Here is a 25,580-nt window from a genome sequence, read left to right as displayed (position 1 = left end):
GGAGCAGCAGGCTGAAAAGTATCGCCAACGAATCACGAAGTAGTCGTGCCAAAACTTGATAATCTGACGAAGCAGACGTAGCAGGTTGTTCTTCATCAACATCCTCCGAAGAACCGCTAAGTTCTCCTTCTTCCCTACCCGAGTGCAAGTCCGAAGGAAGAGGCAGAAGTCCTTTAGTTCCAAGTCTCCTATCCGAACGATGAAGAGAAGACGAGGTAACGGATCCTTAACAGTCACAGGATCAGGAATCACCTTTAGAGGCGAACGTGCCAAAGTCTCGGGAACAACATCCGAGTGACAGCGAACTTCCACATTCGCGTCCACAGAGGTCTTACTAGAAACGTCTACGAGCGTCCATCTGAGCGTCCAACGTAGCGTTCTCTCGAGCGTCCAAATCAGCGTCCGACCGAGCGTCCAGCGAAGCGTCCAACGGAGCGTCCATCAAAGAGGACTCTTCTAACGTCCCGCGAAGCGTCCTTACAAACGTCCCGCGAAGAAACTTGATCAACTGCCCGAGTAACGTATCGTTGAGCGTCAAGACTGTCATGTCGAAGAGGGGCCGAACGCAAAGAAGTCCGTCCGACAGCTACAAAATCGTCGTCAGCAGAAGCGTCGAAGTCGGAACGCCGAGCGTCCTCTCTACGGGTGGAAGAGGAAGGAGCATGCAGAGAACTCTCTCTAAACTGGCGTCTAACGTCACCTCTAGACGAAGCCTGGGGAGCAAAAACGACGTCTAGAGGGCGAAAAAAATCATAAGACGGGACGAAAAAGGAGCCGTTGGAGAAGACTGCTTAGTTCTCTTGATAGGCAGTCTATCCCCCGTCTTTCTTCGACGAGGTACCGTCTCCTTCTGCTTCAGTAAAGCGTCCAGTTGCCGCTGCATCGCAATGATGATCTCCGTCTGAGATGTCTCCTTACGCAGAGACGAGCTGCGCTTGTGAGAAGGAGAGGGGCGAGGGGGACGCCTTCTTCCTTCTCCTAGGAACAGCCTTGGCTCTAGAGCGACTGGGGCGCTCGCGGGCGTCATCGTCGGATGACGTCCTAGACTTCTTCTGGGGGGGCGGCGGAAAAGCTACGCTTTCCGGAGAAGAATGCCACTCAGACAAAGCATGACGTGAAGCGTCAAGCTCTTGAAGAGTCCTCTTCAAAGGTCGCGAATCCGAACGAGATTCCCACCCCTTGCGCGGGGAGGACGCGTCGGAAGACGAGAAACAATCCTTCAGGATACGTGTTAGTGTCATTTCTAGTAATTATAGTTATGTTAGGCTCATTTGCATGCATTTTGATTTAGTTTGCAGTTTTTAAGCTTATGTGCACACACACACAGAAGAGAGAGAGAGAGAGAGAGAGAGAGAGAGAGAGAGAGAGAGAGAGAGAGAGATTGTTTGTTTACAAAAGTGAGTGCTGTTAGTGTCATTTCTAGTAATTTTTTTTTTCTTTGCAGATTAAAAGTTCCATGTTTTATGGGGGCAGGAATGCTGCATTGGAGCATGAGGATGATAGTCAACGTTCTTGGATAGCCCCTGATGATGTAGCAGGCAGTGACATGGACGCGGCATCACTCAAGGATGACAGTGACCTTGATGAACTCGGCCTCGACGAGGATGTGCCTTCCACCTCAAGATCTAGGCCAGGTTAGTATGACGCATATTATATAACCAGTTATTGCCATGAGTTTTTTAAAAGTCATACCATTTTTATATCAATGCTCTGTGTATGAAAATGTGTATTTGCTACACTCACATACAAACATGTACACTCACTGCTCACACATACACACACATAACCTCACTGCCCACACATGCATATACATACAAACATACTCACTGCCCACGCATACATACACATACACACTCATGATTCATTTACTGTTTTACTAATAATACTTTCTTTTTATTTCAGGTCGCAAGGTTTGTGTTGTTGTTCCTCAGCAGATGCCAGAGGATGGTGATGCAGTCCGGCCTGCCACTAAGAGACCTCGGGTTCGACCGTGGAAAAAGGAAGACATCACTAACCAGCCCCGGCAGGAGTATGTTCACCCCCGTCCTGACTTTCTGAGGCCGGCTTCTGAATACTTCACAGAGTGTTTTACGCCTGACTTGAGGTCCCACATTGTCTTTCAGAGTAACCTATACTCGAAACAGAGGGATGTGGTCAGTAACTTCAACCTCTCCGAATCCGAGTTCATGGTTTTCCTGGGTCTCATCATGTACATGGGACTTATGCCTTTGCCCAGCATAGTGGACTACTGGGCTGTCAAGACGAGGGTGCCTCAAGTTGCTGAGTATGTGTCCAGGAACCGTTTCAAGGCAATCTGGTCAAACCTCCACTTCAGTGACAACGACCAGGCAGCAGGATCACAGGACCGGTTCTTGAAGGTGCGTTCCCTCTTCACAAAGGTTACCAGGGAGTTCTTGAATGTTGCAGAGACTCCTACGCAATCCATAGATGAGGTTATGGTTGCATACAAGGGCACCACAGCGGGTAACCTTCGTCAATATGTAGCCAAGAAACCGGACAAGTGGGGCTTCAAACTCTTCTGCCGTTCCAGTGTGGATGGATTTATCCATGACATTCTCATGTACCAGGGGGGCCACTACATTTCAGAGCCACCATACATCACTGTCTGAAGAGGAGGAGAAGTTGCCAGTCACTAACAAGTTTGTTATTGCCTTGGTCAAGACCCTCAAGGACCCAGAGAACTCCACTGTGTATGCCGACAACTACTTCACAAGTATTGCGTTGGTTGAGTACTTGAAGTCACAGTATAGTTGCTAGTATGTGGGCACTACCAGGGACAACAGAGTTGGCTATCCACCCCTGCAGTCTGTCAAGGATGCTACCTCTCTGCATATGCCAAAGCATGTGGACGAAAGGCAAACATGTAAGTTTTGTTCAGAGAAGGGCCACATTCGCAGATCCCGTTGGGTGTGCGAGACTGCAAGGTTGTATTGTGCCTCAATGATGTGAAATTTTTTTTCATTATTCCACAAGGTAGGCCAGTAATTGTAAATACATTGTAAATATCAGTAATTGTAAGTGATTTTTCAAATTCATTGTAAAATAAATAACTAAACCATCCCAGTGTTTCTTATATAATTACCTGAAGTAATTATATCCATGCCTTGCATCCCTAAGTAATGATTGTTAAAGAGAATTGCTAAATAAATGGTGTATACAAGTGCTAGATGTCAGAAAGTCTTAAGGTACCACTGGAAAAAAAGTTTGCCGTTACGGCCTGAAGTATCCCAAGGTGGATGAGCGTGGTCAGTCAGTCGAAACTCGCCCGAGGTCTCCATATGGTCCACTTCATTGCATGCATGTCAAGATATCAAAAAATACACAAGAATGAAAGAGTCTTGTATTTGTATGTAGAATAACATACTAAGAGGGTTTTTTGAAATTCCCAATAAAACTTAAGGTGGACCTTAAATGAAGTCTGGCTCTACGCAGTGCACTTTTGAAATTTTTACTTACAACTACGAAAATTTCAAAGATTGACGCCTCTCGATGTTTGCGGAGTTGCTTATGTCAATTGGTATGTGTTCACCCTCCAAACTGGGTATAAGACTTGCACAAAACCGGAGAAATAAGTGAAATTAGCGCATCTATTTGTAGTATATATACATATTAGAGCAATTTTATAATTATTGCATTACTATGACAACTAGAATTCATGCAAACATTTTGTAAATGCATCGGCATATGTGTGAAGCTCCACTACATTGGCAACGATGAGTCATTTTGCTGTTTGCTCGTATCTATAGAAATATCTGTAATTTTTCAGGGTTAATTTGGTTGCAAAAAAAGGATAATAGACATGAAATAAATAAACATTATGAAGTAATAAAGTAAAGTTAAACTAAATATATAATGAGTAAAGAATTAAGCAAATAAAGCTTTGCACCTCATAAACCATGTACTCGTGTGCTGCTCGTAATTGTTTGTGGAGTGAGCGCTTAGGAACCAGGAACTGCAACGTAGTTCAAGTGCAATTTGGAGTGAATTAACCCTTAACGCCGAAGCGGTAAAAAAAAAACAAAAAAATGTCTCTGTGTGCCGGAGGTATTTCAGAGTGAGCGCGGAAGCGGAAAAAATATTTTTTTCAAAAAATCACAGCGCGCTTAGTTTTCAAGATTAAGAGTTCATTTTTGGCTCCTTTTTTTGTCATTGCCTGAAGTTTAGTATGGAACCATCAGAAATGAAAAAAATTATCATTATCATATATAAATAATGCGATATATGATAGCGCAAAAACGAAATTTCATATATAATTGTATTCAAATCGCGCTGTGCGCAAAACGGTTTAAAGGTAACAAGTTACTTTTTTTTCGTTGTAATTTGTACACTAAGTTGCGATCATTTTGGTATATAACACATTGTAAAACGATAAAAACGCAACAGAGAAAAATATTATCACAAAATAATGCATGAATTCGTAACGCGCGGACGTAAACAAATATTTTTTTTCAAAAATTCACCATAAATCTAAAATATTGTCTAGAGACTTCCAATTTATTTCAGAATGAAGACAAATGATTGAATATTACTATACTATAAGAATATTAGCTTACAAATGCAGTTTTCGACCATATCTGACGAGTTAAAGTTGACCGAATGTCGAATTTTTTTGTTTTATATATATTTTTGTTTATATGCAATTATTTCGAAAATAAGAAAAGCTACAACTTTCAAATATTTTTCATTTTATTCTACATGAAATTGTGCACATTTTCATATATAAAACTATAAAATGCCTAATATGAAACGGAGCAAATATTCCGAGAATGGGACGTACACATTTCGGAGATTTGTGGCGGAGAATCCGCGCGCGGAGGGAAGGAAAGTTTTTTTTTAAATTCACCATAAATTTAAATATTGTGCTAGAGACTTCGAATTTGTTTCAAGATGAAGATAAATGACTGAATATTACTAGACTGTAAGAGTTTTAGCTTACAATTGCGTTTTTCGACCATTTCGGTAGAGTCAAAGTTGACCGAACGTGGTTTTTTTTTTCTATTTATCGTGATTTATATGCAAATATTTCAAAAATGAGAAAAGCTACAACCTTCAATTATTTTTACTTGTATTCTACATGAAATTGCGCACATTTTCATATATAAAACTTTATGTAACAGCTAATTTAAAATGGTGCAAACATTACCATAATCGCACGTATGATTTTTCGGAAGATTACCGCGCGGACGTAAAGAAATGTTATTTTGTTCATAATTCACCATAAATCGAATATTGTCTAGAGACTTCCAATTTGTTGGCAAATGAAGGTAAATGCTTGAATATTAATAGAATATAAGCGTTTTAGCTTACAATTGCGTTTTTTCGACCATTTCGGTAGAGTCAAAGTCGACCGAAGGTTGAAAATTTGTCACTTATCATTTTTTATATGAAAATATTTCAAAATTGATAAAAGCTACAACCATGGGTTGTTTTTAGTTGTATTGTGCATGAAATTTCGCACATTTTCATATATAAAACTTTATGTAACGGCTAATTTAATATGGTGCAAACATTACCACAATCGCATGTATGATTTTTTTCGGAAGAGTTACCGCGCGGACGTAAGGAAAAAGTTTTTTCATAAATTCACCATAAATCGAAATATTGTGCTAGAGACTTCCAATTAGTTGCAAAATTAAGGTAAATGATTGAATATTACTAAATTATAAGAGTTTTAGCTTACAATTGCGTTTTTCGATCATTTCGGTAGAGTCAAAGTTGACCGAAGGTTGAAATTTTGGCACTTATCGTTATTTATATGAAAATATCTCAAAACTGATAAAAGCTACAATCATGAGTAACCGAACAAACCACACTAACCTGACTTATGGCCCGAAACTGTCTTCCTCTTTCACAAGGCTCATTGTTCCCTCTTTGCAGTGTTCATATTGACCACTAAAATCGCCTAAAAGGCCACTTTTTAATGGATTTGTTTGTTGTGCAGTAATAGATTATAGAAAAGTATTCTTGTTTCACCAATTAAATATCAAGTAAATAAGGCTGATCCACGCGATGACAATGGATCCACTGCGGTGTTTCCCCCTAAAAATCGGAGGTAATGGAATTCATAGGGTAAACAACTGCATGGCCTGGATCAACTCAATAACGATCACGACATGCCACCCCTCTGAAAAAGTACTTATAACGTGTCTTAACACCGGAGATGGGCATCAGTCACGACTTGTTGTTGGTGAGAGACGGAGCTAAAGACCTCTACTCTCCTTTCGAAGTAAGTATTTTCTCCAAAGTTAGAAATTAAGGCCAAATTTAAAGCATTAAACAGAAGGTAGTGAATAGGGTGTCCAACGCAGTGCAAATCTCACCAAAACACTTTCGAAAATTTTACTTACGCTTAAATATCTTAGAAGATTGACGCCATCTAGATGTTTGTGGAGTTGCTTGTGTCAACAAACTTCCCATTTCCTGTGATAAATCCGCACACCACTTGTACCCATAGACGCTGGGGCACTTTCATCACAACAATCGGAACACGGTCCCTAACTGCGAAGTTTTTAAGGAAACTACTGTTTTGGTAGAAGACGACGACGAAGCGTGCACTAGATAATTATTTAAATAAATAGTAAAACATCAATATTTTACATATTTACGATGATTAATTTGAAAATATTCGTTATTAAAAAAGTAACTCAATTCTGACTCAAATTTAAGTCATTATTTTTTGGAATTAGAACGTTCTTTTAAGTCCTGTATTATGACGTCACGACATCTTGACTTTCGTACCTATTGTAGATGAATTGCTATACTCAACTTTTTTGCAGAACAGTTTACCAATTATTCATGCAGATTGTTTTCAGCCATTCATGTAATTGTTATAATCGTGATGCGCATATATATATATCTTTATTATTTACTTTTTGGATATATGAGGATGTTTTACTGCCGGATTACCGCCGTAGTGTGCTGCAATCGCTTTCGGTCCCTGGGCCTCTGTCTGTTTTCGCACCATAAGAAATTAATGGGGCCGAATTTGCAATGACCAGAAAGTCATTGAAAGAGGAAAGTTAGCATTGAGGGCCATATGTTTTGATTGAGAAAAATACAAATTTATACAATAGCTAGCTTGTAAAAAATACTTGATTACAAAAAACTTGCTTGACAACTAAGCGCAGCATACCTACTATGGGTTTCAGAGCAGTGCAAGCACGTTTTTGGGCAATATTTCTGTAACGAACACTCGTAACAGAACGAGATTTTGCTATAGTGCATTACACCCAGTGCCGTAATTTATAAGGGTATCGTGAATCACTAATCGTAAAGAATAACAACACTTGTCCTTGTACCAAGAGACAAAAACTCCATTAACCAGAAATGGATACGAACACGCGTAAAAAGCTCCACCTACCCTCCACCGCCACCCCTGTCCTTCTTCCTTCCTTCGCCTTCCTCTCTCTCTCTCTCTCTCTCTCTCTCTCTCTCTCTCTCTCTCTCTCTCTCTCTCTCTGTTGCCAATTGGTATGTGTTCACCCTCCAAACTGGGTATAAGACTCACACAAAACGTGGAAATTGGTGAAATTAGCCTATGTATTGAAAGTATATATACATAAATATTAAAGCAATTTTATCATTATTGCATTACTATGAAAACTAGAATTCATGGAAACAGTTTATAATAATGCATCGACGTATGTGTGAAGCTCCACTAATGTGGCAACGATGATTTTGCCATTCTTAGCATGCAAACATTAAATGTTACATTTATTTCTGGCATACAGTTATTTTAAAAAATCAAAATACTAATACAGACTTAAATCAATGAAAAGTGCTAGAAAAAAAAAAAAAACATTATAATCCACTTATCCATAGACTGCTCACTATGGTTTTCGGCAGCCAGATGTACGACAAGGTTAGAAACATTGGATTGTATCTACTTTAGAAATATCTGTAATTTTTTGGGGTAATTTGGTTGCAAAAAAAGGGGTAATAGACATGAAATAAATAAACATTTTGAAATAACAAAGTACAGTAGTACCTCGAGATACGAAAATTAATCCGTTCCGAGGTGCCCTTCGTATCATGAAGTTTTCGTATCTTGGACCACATTTTACATGTAAAATGGCTAATCCGTTCCAAGCCCTCCAAAAACAACCCAGTATATTATTTCCAGGCCTAAAACACATGTTCTAGGTTACGACGCTGATCCAACGGAAGAAATATGACTCTAAAAAGGCAAAATGACAATTTGTCTAAAATTGCATTTTTCCTAACTATACAACCTGAGGTCCTTTTACAATAGGAAGATACTAGCGGCAGCTGGATAGGTCGTAAGCTTTCGAACAAGGGGTTCGGTAGTTAACTGCTTGTCCGACAGGCGCGCTGCGCGCGACTGGGAGGTAAACAAATCACTTTTGCTTTGGCCCAAGCAAAAACTGCAGAGTGAGGGGTGGCATGAGGTGGGGCTATGTGTAAAAGGACCTCAGGTTTTGTATAGTTAGGAAAAATGCAATTTTAGACAAATTGTCATTTGTTCCGACACGGCATACAAACCTTCGGTCCTTTACAATAGGAAGACTCACTTCTTGGTGGTGGAATCTGAGTCTTTTGTGAACAGACTGGTGTTCGCCCTACCTTGGAAGCTTCCCTGGTCGTAAGAGCGAGGGAGGGATCCAAGCCTCTGTCCGATTGATCGGGGTGTGCACCGCAGGATCAATGGTCAGACCTCTGGACGAGTACTAAGAGAGGGGCATGCGCATCTCTTAGTACAGCAATGCAAGAACTTGTTCCTGTACAGGAGCAAATATAAAGTCATGGGTTTGACTCTTGTAGGCATCCACTTCCCCCCCTTGCAGAAGGAAGTGGTGGATATTCTGCTCCTATCCCTATGGAAAGGGATAGGATGGGGCTCTGTCATATAGCTCACTGCATCTCGTCCTCATCCAGCGTAGTGACGACCATGGCCCTCTGCCCACAGGTAGAGGGGAAGGAAAAGATGGGAAGAGAGAGCCAGTCACTCACTCACTCACACATCCATCCACACAGTCACACCAGGACTCGATGCTGTTCAGCCTGCGAGGGTCTGGGTTAGCTACACAACTTGTTGAGCAGCCACCACGGGTCCCAAGGAAAAGGTATCCAAGGACCTGTGGGCAATATCCCGAAGGTAGAAGGACGTAAAGGTCGTCTGGTTAGACCAGACCCCTGCCTTCAGGACCTGCGCCACGGAGAAGTTCTTGCGAAAACGCCAACGAGGGGCCCAATACTTCTGACCTCGTGAGCTCTCGGACGGGACGTACGGATGTCGTCACTATCATCAGCCTCATACGCCCTCCTGATGACCTCACGCAGCCAGAAATGAGTGTTTCTTGGATACTTCTTTCTTGGTGACCCCGGTGCTAACGAAGAGGCGTCGACACTCAGCCTGAGGTGACGACAGTTTTCTCTTCAGATAGCGCCGTAGCGCCCTCACAGGCAAAGCAGCATCTCATCCGCATCATTATCGGTGAAGTCCAATAGGGAGGGAATCGTGAATGACTCGAACCTGTCATCAGGGACTGACGGTTTCTGAGTCTTCGCAACGAAGTTCGGGACGAAATCGAGCGTCACAGATCCCCATCCCCTGGAGTGTCGTACATCATAGGAAAAGACCATGAAGTTCCCCTACTCTCTTCGCCGATGCCAGGGCCAGCAAGAAGAGGGTCTTGAGGGTCAGATCCCTGTCCTGACGACTCTCGGAGTGGCTCGAACGGTGTTCGAGTCAGACTCCTAAGGACGAGAGTCACGTCCCACGCAGGGGGCCTGAGTTCCCTGGGTGGGCAAGACCTCTCGAAGCTCCTCATCAGCAAGGAGATCTCGAAACGAGTTCGAGATGTCCAACCCCTCAGTTTCAGGACGAGCGCCAAGGCGGCTCTGTATCCTTTCACTGTGGGGACTGATAGGAGCTTCTCTCGGCGAGAAAAACGAGGAATCCGCTACCTGCTGAAGAGTGGCTCTGAGAGGAGATAGACCCCGTCTACGACACCAACCACAGAAGACGGCCCACTTCCCCTGGTACACAGCTGCAGATGGACTGACGGAACGTTTCCAGCCATCTCTGTTTGCTGCGCTACGAGAAAAGCCTCTCGTTCGCAAGAGATGGTGGATAACAGCCAGCCGTGAAGACGTAGGGACTGGACTGCTCGGTGGTACCGCTCGAGTGTGCGCTGGGCGAGAAGGTTGTGCCAAGGGGGAATCTCTCTCGGTTCTCCTGCGAGAAGGCCAGCAGTCCGGATACCAAATGGCCTGTGGCCATTTGGGAGCCAACAGGATCATCCTGAGATTCGGGTGACCAGCGCTCGACTGATCACCTTGCGAATCAGGCTGAACGGGGGAAAGGCATAGACGAAGAGGTTGTCCCACGGGTGTTGAAGAGCGTCCTCTGCAGCTGCCCATGGGTCCGGCACGGCCGAGAAGAACACCTGGAGCTTCCTGTTGTGCCGGGTGGCGAACAGATCCACGACTGGTCGCCCCCCACAGGTCGAAGAGCCTTTCCGCCACGTCCTGGTGTAGAGACCATTCGGTCCCTATCACCTGATTCCCGACGGCTGAGCGTGTCTGCTACTACATTCCTCTTCCCTGGAATGTAGCGTGCCGACAGCTCTATTGAGTGTGCCTGAGCCCACTCGTGCACCTGCCGTGTCAACTGGTACAACGGGAGAGGGACACTAGGCCCCCCTGTTTGTTGACGTAAGCCACCACCGTGGTGTTGTCGCACATCAACAACCACTGAGTGTCCCATCAAGCGGTCCTGAAACTCTTGGAGAGCGAGGAACGCTGCCTTGAGTTCCAGTACATTGATGTGAAGGTGCTTGTCGTTCTCGTCCCACACTCCTGAAGTCAGCAAACTCCTCCAGGTGTGCGCCCCATCCCTCGGTCGATGCGTCTGAGAACAGCTGCATGTCCGGGGGGGGAGTGCGCAGAGGCACTCCTCTTAAGAGGTTCCTGTCGTCGAGCCACCAGGCTAGGTCCTGCCTCATCCTCCTGTGTCAGTGACACTGGAAGCTTGGGGGATCCGTCGCCTGTGACCAACTCTCCTTTAGTCTCCATTGAAGAGACCGCAGGTGAAGACGGCCGTGAGGGACTAACTTCTCGAGTGACGACAGGTGTCCGATCACGACTTGCCATCGCTGAGCTACCTGTTCCTGCCGAGACAGGAACTGGTTGGCTGCCTCTCTGAATCTGCTGATCCGCGAGTCCGCGGGGAAGACTCGCCCTGCTACCGTGTCGATCAGCATACCCATGGTACTTCATCCTCTGCTTGGGCTCGAGATCGGACTTCTCGAAGTTCACAACGATCCCAGATCGCGACAGAACTCGAGCAGCCGATCCCTGTCCTGTAGCAACTGCGAGCGGGAGCTCGCCAGGACTAACCAATCGTCGAGATACCTCATCAGACGTATCCCGTTGCGAATGGGCCCAAGCAGACACCAGAGTGAACACACGCGTGAACACCTGTGGGGCGGTTGAGAGACCGAAGCACAGTGCCCTGAACTGGTACACCGTCCCGTCGAGGATGAAGCGGAGGTACTTTCTGGAGGACTGATGAATGGGTATTTGGAAATACGCATCCTCAAGTCCACTGAAAGCATGAAATCGTTCTCCCTGATGGAGTCGAGCACTGAGCGTTGCCGTCTCCATCGTGAACCGGGTCTGGCGAACAAACCGGTTCAGGGGAGAGAGATCTATCACCGGGCGCCAGCCTCCCGTAGACTTTTCCACCAGGAAGAGTCGACTGTAAAAGCCCGGTGACTGATCCGTGACGATCTCTACAGCTCTCTTGCTCAGCATGGTCTTGATCTCCTGTCTGAGTGCTACGTCCTTCGGTGACCCGGGGTGGACGTACGACTGCTGTTGGACCGGGTTGGAGGTGAGGGGTGGCCGAGATTAATTCGAAGGGGTGGGTAATAGATATCCCTCCCGAAGGACATCGACAATCCAGGTCTCGGCGCCGTAGCGCTGCCAAGTTTGCCCAATGGCTGGCCAGCACCCCCCACTTCCGGCAGCAGGTGAGGGGGAACGCCGTCCCTAGCGTTTCCCCCTTTCTTCGACTTCTTCCCAGAGCCTCCACGGGTATGAGAGGGCTGGGAGGAGGGCTGGTTACGGCCCCCCTTGCCAGAAGTTGAAGAAGACAGAGTCATCTCGGGGGCTTCGACGCAGCAACCGTCTTAGCAGCCGAGGAAGCGCTAGCCGAGCTCTTAGACTTGGCCGCAGTCCGAGGCTGCCCAGAAGCCTTCGAGACTGCCTGGTGAACCAGACGGTCACTGTCTTCAGTGCGCCGTCTGTCCACCGCAGCGTCCACCATCTCTCCTGGGAAGAGAGACGTGGAACTCCGTAGAGGTCCGTTTCGAAGCCCCAACGCCGCCTCACGCCCGGCCACGACCTGGAAACCCGAGTAAGGACAGCGTCCCTTCGTCGGAGAACCAGGTTTGGCCCACAGGTTCACCGTCTGGTGGGCAAGGAAGGAGATGGCTCTTCCCCCAGACTGGCAAAGTCTCCTGAAGGCCGAGTCCTCTTCGGGAGAAATTCCCCCGGAGTTGGCTGCGACCTTAGATACTGTGAGGGACCACAGATCTAGCCAGGAGACGGCCTGGAAAGCTGCCATGGCGGTAGATTCCAGGCCGAGTGCCTCTTGCTGCGAGAACCACAGGTTCTCGGGACAGGAGCTGTTGCAGAGACACACCCGGAGTCAGCCTAGCTAACTCCGGGTTCACCTGTTTGGGGCGGCATCGGGTCTTCAGATGGCACGTAAAACCGCCGCTGTCGTAGCAGAGGAGTGGAAGCAGCTTGCTCGACCTGCCAGACTTGAGCGAACCGTCTTGTCCGGAGACAAGCGATTCAACCTGGTCCAGCACTGAGTCCGCAAGCTCGGAACGCGGCAAACCCACCGTCGGTCTGGGTTCCCTCTTCGGGCCCAGAACGACTCGAGCCGGGACGTGGGCTCGGATGTGGGAGCGGCGATCCTTCCCGAGGTCGTTGTGCTGACGAATCAGCGCAATAACCTCGGCAAAGTTCCTCTGGATCTCGGGTGTGATAGCATCCTGTGGAGTAGGACCGTCCAGTCCCTCGAACAGGAGTACCTCCCGAGACCCTCCTCCCTCAAGGAGAGGAGCAGCGACAGCCCCCTCTGGGTCTCCTCCAACCACCTGTGCGTACGACCTGGCTGGTCCGAGAACCGAGCCTGGTACGTACGACGACGTGGCGGGATCCTGAGGGGCGCACCCTCACGATCACTCCTCAATACCTCGCCCCTCCCTGGTGTAACCCGAGGAGGTTGAAGGTATGGGAGAGGCAGACCTGACGCTCTCTCCTCGCTCACTGGCAGAAACCAGCGGGCTTGGAGGACTGCAGGCGATCCCGCCAACGCGCGGTGGCGATCGAGCTGCAGACCTAGTCGAGCCGTCTCGCTGTGGAGAACGGCTGGACGAGAACAGCGGCCCCGGTCTCGTGTGTCAGAGGAGCTGGTGCTGGCGCCGTACCCGATCGCTCTCTGTGAGAGCGACGGTCAGGCGACCGGCGAGCTCCACTGTCACGGTGAGACCGGTGCATATCCTCACGGTGGCGTCAGTTCGCTGGTACCAGCCGTGGCTGGTGCCGGCGAACGGGGGGACCTCTTCCAGCCTCAGGCCCGTGGCCAGGATCGTGGACCGTCACGTCCGCCCGGGTAGCCAGCCGCTCGCCGTGAGAGCGAGAGCTGGTCTGGTGAGAGTCGCGTGAGCGGCTGTCACCAGTCTTCCGCTCCGTGCCGTGAACCTGACGCTGAGCGGACTCAGAGGTCTGGTTCCTGGCTGCACGGTCGCTGGTAGGCGACCGTACACTCGGTACCTCTCGCGAACGAAGCGGCCGAGACGGATCCTGCTGCCGTGGCCGAACCACTAACAGCAGGTGAGGAAGTGCCGGTGTTAGCCGGCACCCCTCTGGGCCCCCGTAGTCTTCTTCCTTGCGGGAGAAGAGACGGGTCCTGCTCCCGAAGGAGCAGGGTTGCGACCAGCGGAAGAACCCCCCGTCTCACCAGAGCGAGACGGGCCCTTAGAAGCTCCCGAAGGAGACTTCTTAGGGGGGGGGGAGGCGACCTTCTTCTTCTTAGGCGGGGGAGCCTTAGAAGAAGAAGGGGAAGAGGCGGCAGACGACGACGACGAAGAAGACGATGAAGACGACGACGACACCTTCCTCCTCTTCTTCTTCTTCTTCGTCAACCTCCTCAGGACCGACGTCAGATCTGTCATCCAGGACGGAGCCGGGGCTGCTGTTGCCGAAGCAACAGGGCCCGGACGTACCTGTCCGAACAGACCAGCATCGGGAGCAGCGGCGCCAGGAACAGGGACAACATCAGCAGGTGCGAGCATCACAGGAACGGCAGTCGAGACGGCAGGAGCAGGAACAGGAACAGCAGCGGTGGTCACGGCAGGTACGGCAGGCTGTGTGGACGGTACAGATGGTCTAACCAGCGGCACAGACATCATCGGCACCGTGGGAGGTCCAGGGGCGAGCTCTTCGGGCACATGAAGTCCGGTCGTGGCAACACGGCAAACCCCAGGTGGCGGCATCACACTCCCCCGAGTTACGGCGACTGGCCCCTGCACCGATGTTGTGGGTGTCACAGAGACCGCGTGCTGGGTGTACACCAGGTGAGGAGGTGACGCGTAGCCAGGTGTTGTCAGGGTCGTGGTGGTGTTGTGACCGTAGCGTGCGTAACCGCCACGGAGCCAGCGAGATGATAGAGCAGCAGCCCCTGGACACTCGGCACGCCCTGCAGTCCCAACGACGCCCACACCTGTCCGAGGTCATCCTTCACGGCAACCGCAACCTGAGGAGGCAAAGTCGGGTGATTAGGAGGATCCTCTACCCGCTCGCGCGAAGACGAGCGGATAGAGGACCCAGTGACAACTCTACGTCGGGGTATCTAGCGCCCACTCTCCCACACTCGACACATCGGGAGAGGAGAAGGACCTAGACACCGCGGCCGAAGGTGGGAAGGCGCGAGAACGTGGAAGTTGAGCGGGCGGCAGGAAAGAAGACGAAGTGTCCGTCACCAAAGGAGTCGCGGGAGAGCTTTCCGACGACTCCTTTGCAGGCCTTCGCTTCTTCCTGCCCTCATACAATGTCCACTGCGCCTCCGACCAGTGCATACAAACATCACAGGGCTCGGCCCGGGTGCATTCGCGCCCCCGCACCGAGCACACAAAACATGAGGGTCTATCTCGGGGAAAGATCTGAATTTCCCACATTTGCGCCCTTCGGATACCCGGTGGCAAAGTCTCCTTGGGGTAGCGAGGCGCGGAGATTCCATCATTAATGAATCAGCGTAATTAATATGAAAAGAGAGAATACTGTACTTACAATCTTTCATACACAATTACAAACAAACAAGAAAGCAAACGACGAGCAGCGGGCAGAGAGCGAACACACACGTCCATCCACTGTGAGGGGCCGAAAGACAAAGTGATTTGTTTACCTCCCAGTCGCCGCGCGCGCGCCTGTCGGACAAGCAGTTAACTACCGAACCCTTGTTCGAAAGCTTACGACCTATCCAGCTGCCGCTAGTATCTTCCTATTGTAAAAGGACGAAGGTTTGTATGCCGTGTCGGAACAAATACTGTACATACTTGATTAATATTCAACTGCATGTAATGTTCAACCCATTTTTACTGCATACATTAGGACTTTAGCATATCCCTTAGCAATAAGCCTAGCCTATGTTAGCGGTTGCTACTGTAGCCTAGTCATGATTCTGACATCTAAACCTAAGAGCTAAAAGCTTAGAATATGCCAATAAAATGTATAAACAATAATCAGTATGTACTCATTTCAAATAATTATTAATTAATCATTAACTATAATACACAAACAAACAAAAAACAAAACCTTCCAATCGATTTGTTCTCATTCAGCTCTTACCCGTCTTACAAGTACTGAACGAACGCCAAGCAATCATTTTTCCTAGCACACAGTAAGCCATAAATTTTCATTAGAATCTCTCTTCAACTAATGAAACTACCAAACAGTATAATAACCATTCATTTCTATTCTTTATTCTATCTTTACCTAATGGAGATACCGAGTTACTGACAGCTATAATGAAACATACGTATACGTAACGTAATAATAAAAACCGAAGAAGAATTCTAAAAAATACGTATTTGTTGGCAGTCTGATTTATTTTATATTTTATGATATCTAATTCACAATTTTTTTATTAAATGTATTGCATGTACTCATTTCAAATAATTATTAAGTAACCATTAACTATAATAAACAAACAAAAAAAAGCTTCCAAACTTCTGTTTACATCCAGCACTTACGAGTATCGAACGATCGCCAAGCAATCACTTTTCCTAGTATACACAGTAAGCTATAAATTTTCATTATCTCTCTTCAACTACTGAAACTACCGAACAGTATATGTAATAACCATTCATTTCTATTCTTTATTCTATCTTTACCTAATGTTTTTTTTTATTAAATGTATTGGATGAATAAGTTTTTCAATTTACAGCATCCTTTTACCAATAGAATACTTAAAGCACAAGGGGTAGATGCTGACCAATGGGAGAGCAGGACCTTATGAGGTGACTAGCATCAGGAACCAATGGGAGAGCGGGAGGATGGTGGCGAGTTTGCTCAGTTGGCGGCGCGGGAGTTTTAAAATTGTTCTCGGTGGTCCGGGCGAATCTCGGGACTTTACAGCAACAACCTTTCGTATCTTGAAAACTTTTCGTATGTAGAGCTGTAAAATTTTTCGTATTTGCTTTCGTATCTCGAGTTTTTCGTAAGTTGAGCCTTTCATATGTCGAGGTACCACTGTAAAGTTGAACTAAATAATGAGTAAAGTAAACAATTAAGGGAAAAAAACTTTGCAGTGTCGTTGTCTGCTGTTCATAACTGTGTTTATGGAGTGCACGCTTAGGAACCAGGAACAGCAATGTGGTTCAAGTGCAATGTGGAGTGAATTAAGACCAAAATGTGTACAATAACAATCAAATAAGCACTGTGGAGTTTCAGTTGTGATGGCAGTAAGGATAAAATAAAAACCACCGATTACAAGGTAAAAATGAATTCAGTTCAAACCATGACCCCGGGAATAACAAGTTTCATACTTTTCACTAATACTATAGGCACAAAATGTTGTTTTACTGTGCTGATTACAAATGCAATCTTGAGTAAGATCAATAAACGTTACATATAGGTATAAGGTAAAACACCACAGCAGGCCAACCCTCATCACGGTGGATGGGTCTTATTCACTCGATATTAAATTGGTGAAACAAGAATACAATTGCAACTCTAAGCATACCATTTAAAAGACTGAAGTTTCATCAACATAATGTGTGATATATGAAAGCCCCATACGAACTAAAATAAGCATGTGAGCTCTTCGTAAATATGTTTTCAAGGGCGGTTTTTGAAATCCAATATGGCGGCTACGTTTTGCAATGGAAGGTTCTGATCAGAGACGGCCACATCTTTCCCTAGCCTTCCCAGCACTCTTTTGAACAATGTTAGCGTATATATGTAACGTTTATTGATCTTACTCAAGATTTGCAGTTGTAATCAGCACAATAAAACAACATTTTGTTGCCTACATTAGTGAAAGTTTTGAAACTTGTTATTCCGGGGTTATGGTTTGATCTGAATTCATTCTTACCTTGTAATCGGCGGTTTTTATCCTTACTGCCATCACAACTGAAACTCCACAGTGCTTATTTGATTGTTATTATACACATTTTGGTCTCAGTTCACTCCACATTGCACTTTAAACCCGTTGTTGTGCTGGTTCCTAAGCGCGCGCGCCACAAACACATGTTACGAACAGCGACGACAAACTGCAAAGTTTTATTCCCTAAATTGTTTACTTTACTCATTATTTAGTTTAAATTTACTTTATTATTTAAAAATTTTAATTAATTCATGTATATTATCCCTTTTTTGCAACCAAATTACCCGGAAAAATTAGATATTTCTAAAGTAGATACAATCAAATTTTTCTAACGTTTTCATACATCTGGCTGCCGAAAACCATAGAGGAACGATTACGGATAAGTGCATAGAGGAACGACTACGGAGAAGTGAATTATATACATTTTTTTTTTTTTGCTTTTTTTGTTTTTTTTTTGCTAGCACTTTTCATAGATTTCAGTCTATATTAGTATTTTGAATTTCTTTAATAACCGTATGCCAGAAATAAATGTAACCTTTAATGTTTGCATGCTAAGAATGGCAAAATCATCGTTGCCACATTAGTGGAGGCTTCACACATACGCTGTTTCATTATTATAAACAGTTTCCATGAATTCTAGTTGTCATAGTAATGCAATAATGATAAAATTGCTTTAATATTTATGTATAAATACTTCCAATACATAGCCTAATTTCACCAATTTCAACGTGTGTGTAGTCTTATACCCAGTTTGGAGGGTCAACACATACCGAATGGCAACAGAGAGAGAGAGAGAGAGAGAGATTAGAGAGAGAGAGAGAGAGAGAGAGAGAGAGAGACGAGAGAGAGAAAGGAAGGAAGAAGGAACGAAGTAAATGGGGTGGCGGTGGAGGGGGGGGGAGGGTAGGTGGAGCTTTATACGCGTGTTCGTATCCATTTCTGCATAATGGAGTTTTTGTCTCTTGGTACAAGGACAAGTGTCGTTATTCTTTACGATTAGTGATTCACGATACCCTTATAAATTACGGCACTGGGTGTAATGCACTTTAGCAAAATCTCGTTCTGATACGAGTGTTCGTTACAGAAATAGGTATTGCCCAAAAACGTGCTTGCACTGTCTCTGAAACCCATAGTGGGTATGCTGCTTAGTTGTCAATCAAGTTTTTGTGAATCAAGTATTTTTTTACAAGCTAGCTATTGAATAAATTTGTATTTTTCTCGATCAAAACTTATGCCCCTCCAATGCTAACTTTCCTCTTTTAACGACTGGATTTCTGGTCATTGCAAATTCGGCCCCATATTTCTTATGGTGCGAAAACAGAGGCGCATCGACCGAAAACGATTGCGTCACACTACGGCGATAATCCGGCAGTAAAACATCTTCATATATCCAAACAGTAAATAATGAAGATATATATGCGCATTACGATTAAACCAATTACATGAAGAGCTGATAATCTGCATGAATAACTGGTAAACTGTTCTGCAAGAAAGTTGAGTAAAGCAATTATTTACAATAGGTACGAAAGTCAAGATGTCGTGACGTCATAATACAGGACTTAAAAGAACGTTCTAATTCCAAAAAATAATTACTTAAAATTTGAGTCAGAATCGAGGTACTTTTTCAATAACGAATATTTTCAAATTAATCATCATAAATATGTAAAATATTGATGTTTTACTATTTATTTAAAAAATTATCCAAGTGCACGCTTCGTCGTCTTCTTCTACCAAAACAGTTGTTTACTCGGTGAGGAAAAGTTTTCCGTTTGTTGTGATAAAAGTGCCCCAGCGTCTGTGGCTACAAGTGGTGTGCGGATTTATCACAGGAAATGGTTAGTTTATTGACACAAGCGACTCCGTAAACATCGAGATGGCGTCAATCTTCTAAATACCTCGAGTTGTAAGTAAAAATGTTGAACGCGTTTTGGTGAGATTTGCACTACGTTTGAGACCGTTTTCAGTACCCTCTGTTTAAATCTTAAAATTTGGCCTTAATTTCTAACTTTGGAGAAAATACTTACTTCGAAAGGAGAGTAGAGATCTTTAGCTCCGTTTCCCACCAACAACAAGTCGCGACTGATGCCCATCCTCGATGTCAGGACGCGTTAGGGTAGAATATCACGACAGGCCAACCCTCATCACGGTGGACGGGTCTTATTCACTCGATATTTAATTGGTGAAACATGAATACAATTGCAACTCTAAGCATACCATTTAAAAGACTGAAGTTTCGTCAACATATTGTGATATATGAAAGCCCCATACGAATTAAAATAAGCATGTGAGCTCTTCGTAAAATATGTTTTCAAGGCAGTTTTGAAATCCAATATGGCGGCTACGTTTTGCATGGACGGTTCTCATCAGTGACGGCCACCATCTTTCCCCAGCCTTCCCAGCACTCATTTGAACAATGTTAGCGTATGTATGTAACGTTTATTGATCTTACTCAAGATTGCAGTTGTAATCAGCACAATAAAACAACATTTTGTTGCCTATATTAGTGAAAGTATGAAACTTGTTATTCCCGGGGTTATGGTTGGAACTGAATTCATTCTTACCTTGTAATCAGTGGTTTTATCCTTACTGCCATCACAACTGAAACTCCACAGTGCTTATTTGATTGTAATTATACACATTTTGGTCTTAATTCACTCCACAGTGCACTCGAACCACATTGCTGTTCGTGTTTCCTAAGCACTCACTCCGTAAACAAAGTTACGAGCAGCAGACGACAACACTGATTATGAGATGCAAAGCTTTATTCCCTTAATTGTTTACTTTACTCAATATTTAGTTTAACTCTACTTCAAAATGTTTATTAATTTCCAATTGTCCATTATCCCTTTTTTGCAACCAAATTAACCCCCAAAATTACAAATGTTTCGGATGTATACTTACGAGCAGACGACGTGAGGAAAAATGGCTCATCGTGCCAATCTAGTGGAGCGTCACACATACGCCGATGCATTTACAACTGTTCGATGAATTCTAGTTGTCATAGTAATGCAGTAATGATAAAATTGCTCTAATATGTATATATACTACAAATAGATACGCTAATTTCACTTATTTCCCCGGTTTTGTGTAAGTCTTATACCTAGTTTGGAGGGTAAACACATACCAATTGACAACACTGATAAACAATTGAAGAGCGCAAAACGCCGCAAAGAATGCCGTAGTCCCCTTGAATAAGTACGAATAAGTGCTGGTAAGAGGTGGGTTTACGATTGTTGTGATGAAAGTGCCCCAGCGTCTATGGGTACAAGTGGTGTGCAGATTTAGCACATGAAATGGGAAGTTTGTTGACACAAGCGACTCCGTAAACATCAAGATAGCGTCAATCTTCAAAACATTTTAGTTGTAAGTAAAAATTTCTAAAGCGTTTTGGTGAGATTTCCACTGCAGTAGGCCACCCTTTTCAGTACCCTCTCTGTTTAAATCTTAAAATTTGGCCTTAATTTCTAACTTGGAGAAAATACTTACTTCGAAAGGAGAGTAGAGGTCTTTAGCTCCGTTTTTTTCACCAAACAAGAAGTCGCGACTGATGACCATCTCCGGTGTCAGGACGCGTTATAATGTACTTTTTCGGAGGGTGGATAGGTGTTGATTGTAGGTGGCCTGCTTGGCCTGCTGTGATATTCTACCCTATAATGTACTTTTTTTGGGATTGTACACGCTGACCGAACATGGTCCACTCTGGACCCTACGGTTATTTACCCTAGGTATATCACATTATGATGACGAAACTTCAATCTTTTGAATGGTATGCTTAGTGTTGTAATTGTATTCTTGCTTCACCAATTAAATATCGAGTGAATAGGTAAGACCCGGCCAGCGTGACGATGGTGGATCGTCCGTGATTGTTCACCCTAGGTATTGGAGGTAGGGTAGATCATCACAGCAGGCCACGCAGGCCACCTACCATCAATGCAAGCCACCCTCCGAAAAAGTACATTATAACGCGTCCTGACACCCGAGATGGGCATCAGTCGCGACTTGTTGTTGGTGAGAAACGGAGCTAAAGACCTCTACTCTCCTTTCGAAGTAAGTATTTTCCCCAAAGTTAGAAATTAAGGCCAAATTTTAAGATTTAAACAGATTTAAACAGAGGGTACTGAAAACGGTCTCAAACGTAGTGCAAATCTCACAAAACGCGTTCAACATTTTTACTTACAACTCGAGGTATTAGAAGATTGACGCCATCTCGATGTTTACGGAGTAGCTTGTGTCAATAAACTAACCATTTCCTGTGATAAATCCGCACACCACTTGTACCCACAGACGCTGGAAGCACTTTTATCACAACAATCGAAAACACGATTTCTCATCAACAACAAGCCAGGCGTAAACAGCTGTTGGGGTAGAAGATGAACGAGAAGCGTGCTCTTGGCTAATTTTAAATAAGTAGTAAAACATCAATATTTTACATAATTTATGATGATTAATTTGAAAATATTCGTTATTGAAAAAGTAACTCGACTCTGACTCAAATTTAAGTAATTATTTTTCTGAATTAGAACGTTCTTTCAAGTTCTGTATTATGACGTCACGACATCTTGACTTTCGTACCTATTGTAAATAATTGCTATACTCAACTGTCATTGCAGAACAGTTTACCAGTTATTCATGCAGATTGTTATCAGCTATACATGTAATTGTTATAATTCGTAATGCGCATATATATCTTTTATTATTACTTTTTGGATATATGAAGATGTTTTACTGCTGGATTATCGCCGTAGTGTGACGCAATCGTTTCGGTCCATGGGCCTCTTGTCTGTTTTCGCACCATAAGAAATTATGGGGCCGAATTTGCAATGACCAGAAAGTCGTTAAAAGAGGAAAGTTAGCATTGAGGGGCATATGTTTTGACTGAGAAAAATAAAAAGTTTATTCAATAGCTAGCTTGTAAAAAATACTTGGTTATAAAAACTTGATTGACAACTAAGCAGCATGTCTACTATGGGTTTCCAGAGACAGTGCAAGCAGGTTTTTGGGCAATACCTATTTCTGTAACGAACACTTAACAGAACGAGATTTTGCTATAGTGCATTACACCCAGTGCCGTAATTTATAAGGGTATCGTGAATCACTAATCGTAAAGAATAACGACACTTGTCCTTGTACCAAGAGACAAAAACTCCATTATGCAGAAATGGATACGAACACGCGTATAAAGCTCCACCTACCCTTCTCCCCCCCCCCAACCCCCCCCCCAACCCCCCCCCCCCACCCCCCCCCTCCCTTTTCTTCTTCGTTCCTCGCCTTCCTTTCTCTCTCTCTCTCTCTCTCTCTCTGTTGCCATTCAGTATGTGTTGACCCTCCAAACTGGGTATAAGACTACACACAAAACGTTGAAATTGGTGAAATTAGGCTATGTATTGGAAGTATATATACATAAATATTAAAGCAATTTTATCATTATTGCATTACTATGACAACTAGAATTCATGGAAACAGTTTATAACCTGTTAAGCGTCACCCACGTAATAATACGTTTACCGCGATCTACTCGGTAGCGCCTTCAACGGGATATTACGTTCAAGACTTTAACTGTGCTTGTCAAGTCGTCAGCCCCGTAATAATACGTTTACTCGCATAGAAAGTGTAGGAACATCATTTGGTAACACTCTCAGCACATGGGAAACTTATTTTCCAGCCTGGCAACTCTTTCCTGGTGGTCGCTTATGCTAGAAAACCTGCCTGTCCCTGTTGGTTTTTCTTTCAATACGCTTCGGGCGTTTATCGAGACAAATTGGATTTCGCGTCTTTCACAATGAATGTCCCAAAGAGGAGGCATATTTCTTTTAGGTGAGATCAATCAAATACTAGATGAGGAGTGTGATATTGATAACCTATTTGATGATGAGCGCTCAGTTCTGAATCCTCCAGTGATGATACAAAAACTTTTCTTCCAATTGCGGGAGTGAAGATGACTTTTCTTTGCCGAGTGACTGGACTCCGACGAGAGAGAGAGAGAGAGAGAGAGAGAGAGAGACGGATGAGAGAGACGAGAGAGATAGAGAGAGACGAGAGAGAGAGAGAGAGAGAGAGGAATTTCCAACAGTTAATTACAGTATGAATAAACAAGCATAAAAATCAATATTAACTTTGAAAACTATCATCAGTGCTATGATCCCTGATTACAAAAAAAAGTGTGACGGTACGTTAGCAGCGAGCTCATCAGGGGCGGCGGGACGCTTAACAGGATAATGGAAACGGCGTATGTGTGAAGCCTCCACTAATGTGGCAACGATGATTTTGCCATTCTTAGCATGCAACATTAAAGCATGCAAACATTAAAGGTTACATTTATTTCTGGCATACGATTATTTAAGAAAATTCAAAATACTAATAAAGACTGAAATCAATGAAAAGTGCTAGCAAAAACAAAAAAGCAAAAAAAAAAAAAAAAAACGTAGTCGTTCCTCTATGCACTTTTCCGTATTCATTCCTCTATGGTTTTCGGCAGCCAGATGTACGAAAACGTTAGAAACATTTGATTTTATCTACGTTAGAAATATCTGTAATTTTTCGGGGTAATTTGGTTGCAAAAAAGGGTAATATACATGAATTAATCAAAATTTTTAAATAACAATGTAAATTTAAACTAAATAACGAGTAAAGTAAACAGTTTAGGGAATAAAACTTTGCAGTTTCGTCGTCTGTCGTCGTCTGCTGTTGTAATTGTGTTTATGGCGCGCGCAGCTTAGAACCAGGAACATCAACGCGGTTTTAAAGTGCAATGTGGAGTGAACTGAGACCAAAATGTGTAATAATAACAATCAAATAAGCACTGTGGAGTTTCAGTTGTGATGGCAGTAAGGATAAAAACCGCCGATTACAAGGTAAGAATGAATTCAGTTCCAACCATAACCCCGGGAATAACAAGTTTCATACTTTCACTAATATAGGCAACAAAATGTTGTTTTATTGTGCTGATTACAACTGCCAATCTTGAGTAAGATCAATAAACGTTACATACATACGCTAACATTGTTCAAATGAGTGCTGGGAAGGCTGGGGAAAGATGGTGTCCGTCACTGATGAGAACCGTCCATGAAAAAACGTAGCCGCCATATTGGATTTCAAAACTGCCTTGAAAACATATTTACGAAGAGCTCACATGCTTATTTTAGTTCGTATGGGCTTTCATATATCACAATATGTTGACGAAACTTCAGTCTTTTAAATGGTATGCTTAGAGTTGCAATTGTATTCATGTTTCACCAATTAAATATCGAGTGAATAAGACCCGTCTACCGTGATGAGGGTTGGCCTGTACTGATGTTTCCCCCTAATGGAATTCATAATTTCCATTCGGAGGTAGTCCCGTCATTCTGCAAACTACCCCTAACCTTTAACCTAACCTCGGACATACCCTAACCTGGCTGTGGGGGGAGGGGGGGGTGGATAAGTTGCCCACATCAAAAGGAAGCGACCCCTTCACTTTGCATCCTACCCCCACTTCTGTGATAGGACCCGCCTAGGACCTAGGTCCTATTTAAGGTTGTTCCGTAACTTTAAACTTCTATAAACTTCTATTACGACGTAGATAGCGTGAATTATTCGCCCCTCGGTAACAAATAGGGTACCTTATAAAACTTACGGTACGTCCATGTGCGCCCCTGGCCTGACTTTCGGATTACTAATTTAAGTCTAATACTACACAACCAACCAGTACACTTGGCCTAATTGGTTAATTTTGAATACCAAACTTACTATAAAGTATTGATAATCTGCTCTCTTAAACGTCCACCAGAAATTACGATAATAATGTTGTAAATAAATCTAAGAGCAATAACACGCAAAACGTGTTGATGCCAGTAGTAGTAATGGCGGAGAGTTGCCTCTGGAACGGCTCTCTAATCCGTCTAGCTAAATTGCGATAGATTGCCTTAAATTATTTACT

The 25,580-nt window shown here is 44.2% G+C and overlaps 2 protein-coding genes across 2 annotated transcripts in view; one reads left to right on the top strand and one right to left on the bottom strand.

The window, feature by feature from the left end:
* The window catches only part of LOC135205275 (nucleolar complex protein 2 homolog), a 42,099-nt gene extending 16,803 nt beyond the window's left edge, over window positions 1-25,296 (bottom strand). The window contains 1 exon segment of the mRNA XM_064235650.1: window positions 25,278-25,296. The gene's annotated coding sequence lies outside the window, so the exon portion shown is untranslated.
* On the top strand, window positions 1,451-3,112 carry LOC135205216 (uncharacterized). Its single transcript, XM_064235573.1, has 2 exons — window positions 1,451-1,634; window positions 1,903-3,112. The coding sequence occupies exons 1-2, from the start codon at window positions 1,457-1,459 to the stop codon at window positions 2,628-2,630; spliced, it is 906 nt and encodes a 301-aa protein (XP_064091643.1). The 5' UTR covers window positions 1,451-1,456; the 3' UTR covers window positions 2,631-3,112.
* Window positions 25,297-25,580: the final 284 nt, after the last annotated feature.

This window comes from Macrobrachium nipponense, chromosome 49 (genome assembly GCF_015104395.2).
Source record: "Macrobrachium nipponense isolate FS-2020 chromosome 49, ASM1510439v2, whole genome shotgun sequence".
Classification (NCBI taxonomy): domain Eukaryota; kingdom Metazoa; phylum Arthropoda; class Malacostraca; order Decapoda; family Palaemonidae; genus Macrobrachium; species Macrobrachium nipponense.
Note: the sequence above shows the minus strand (reverse complement) of the source record. Positions and strands in the feature narration are given on the sequence as shown.

What these genes read in the sequence shown, in the direction of transcription:
- LOC135205216 (XM_064235573.1), top strand. Translation starts at nt 1,457, where the DNA reads ATGTTTTATGGGGGCAGGAATGCTGCATTGGAGCATGAGGATGATAGT. An exon ending in CACCTCAAGATCTAGGCCAG is followed by an intron (nt 1,635 to 1,902) that starts GTTAGTATGACG and finishes TTTTTATTTCAG; the next exon opens with GTCGCAAGGTTTGTGTTGTT.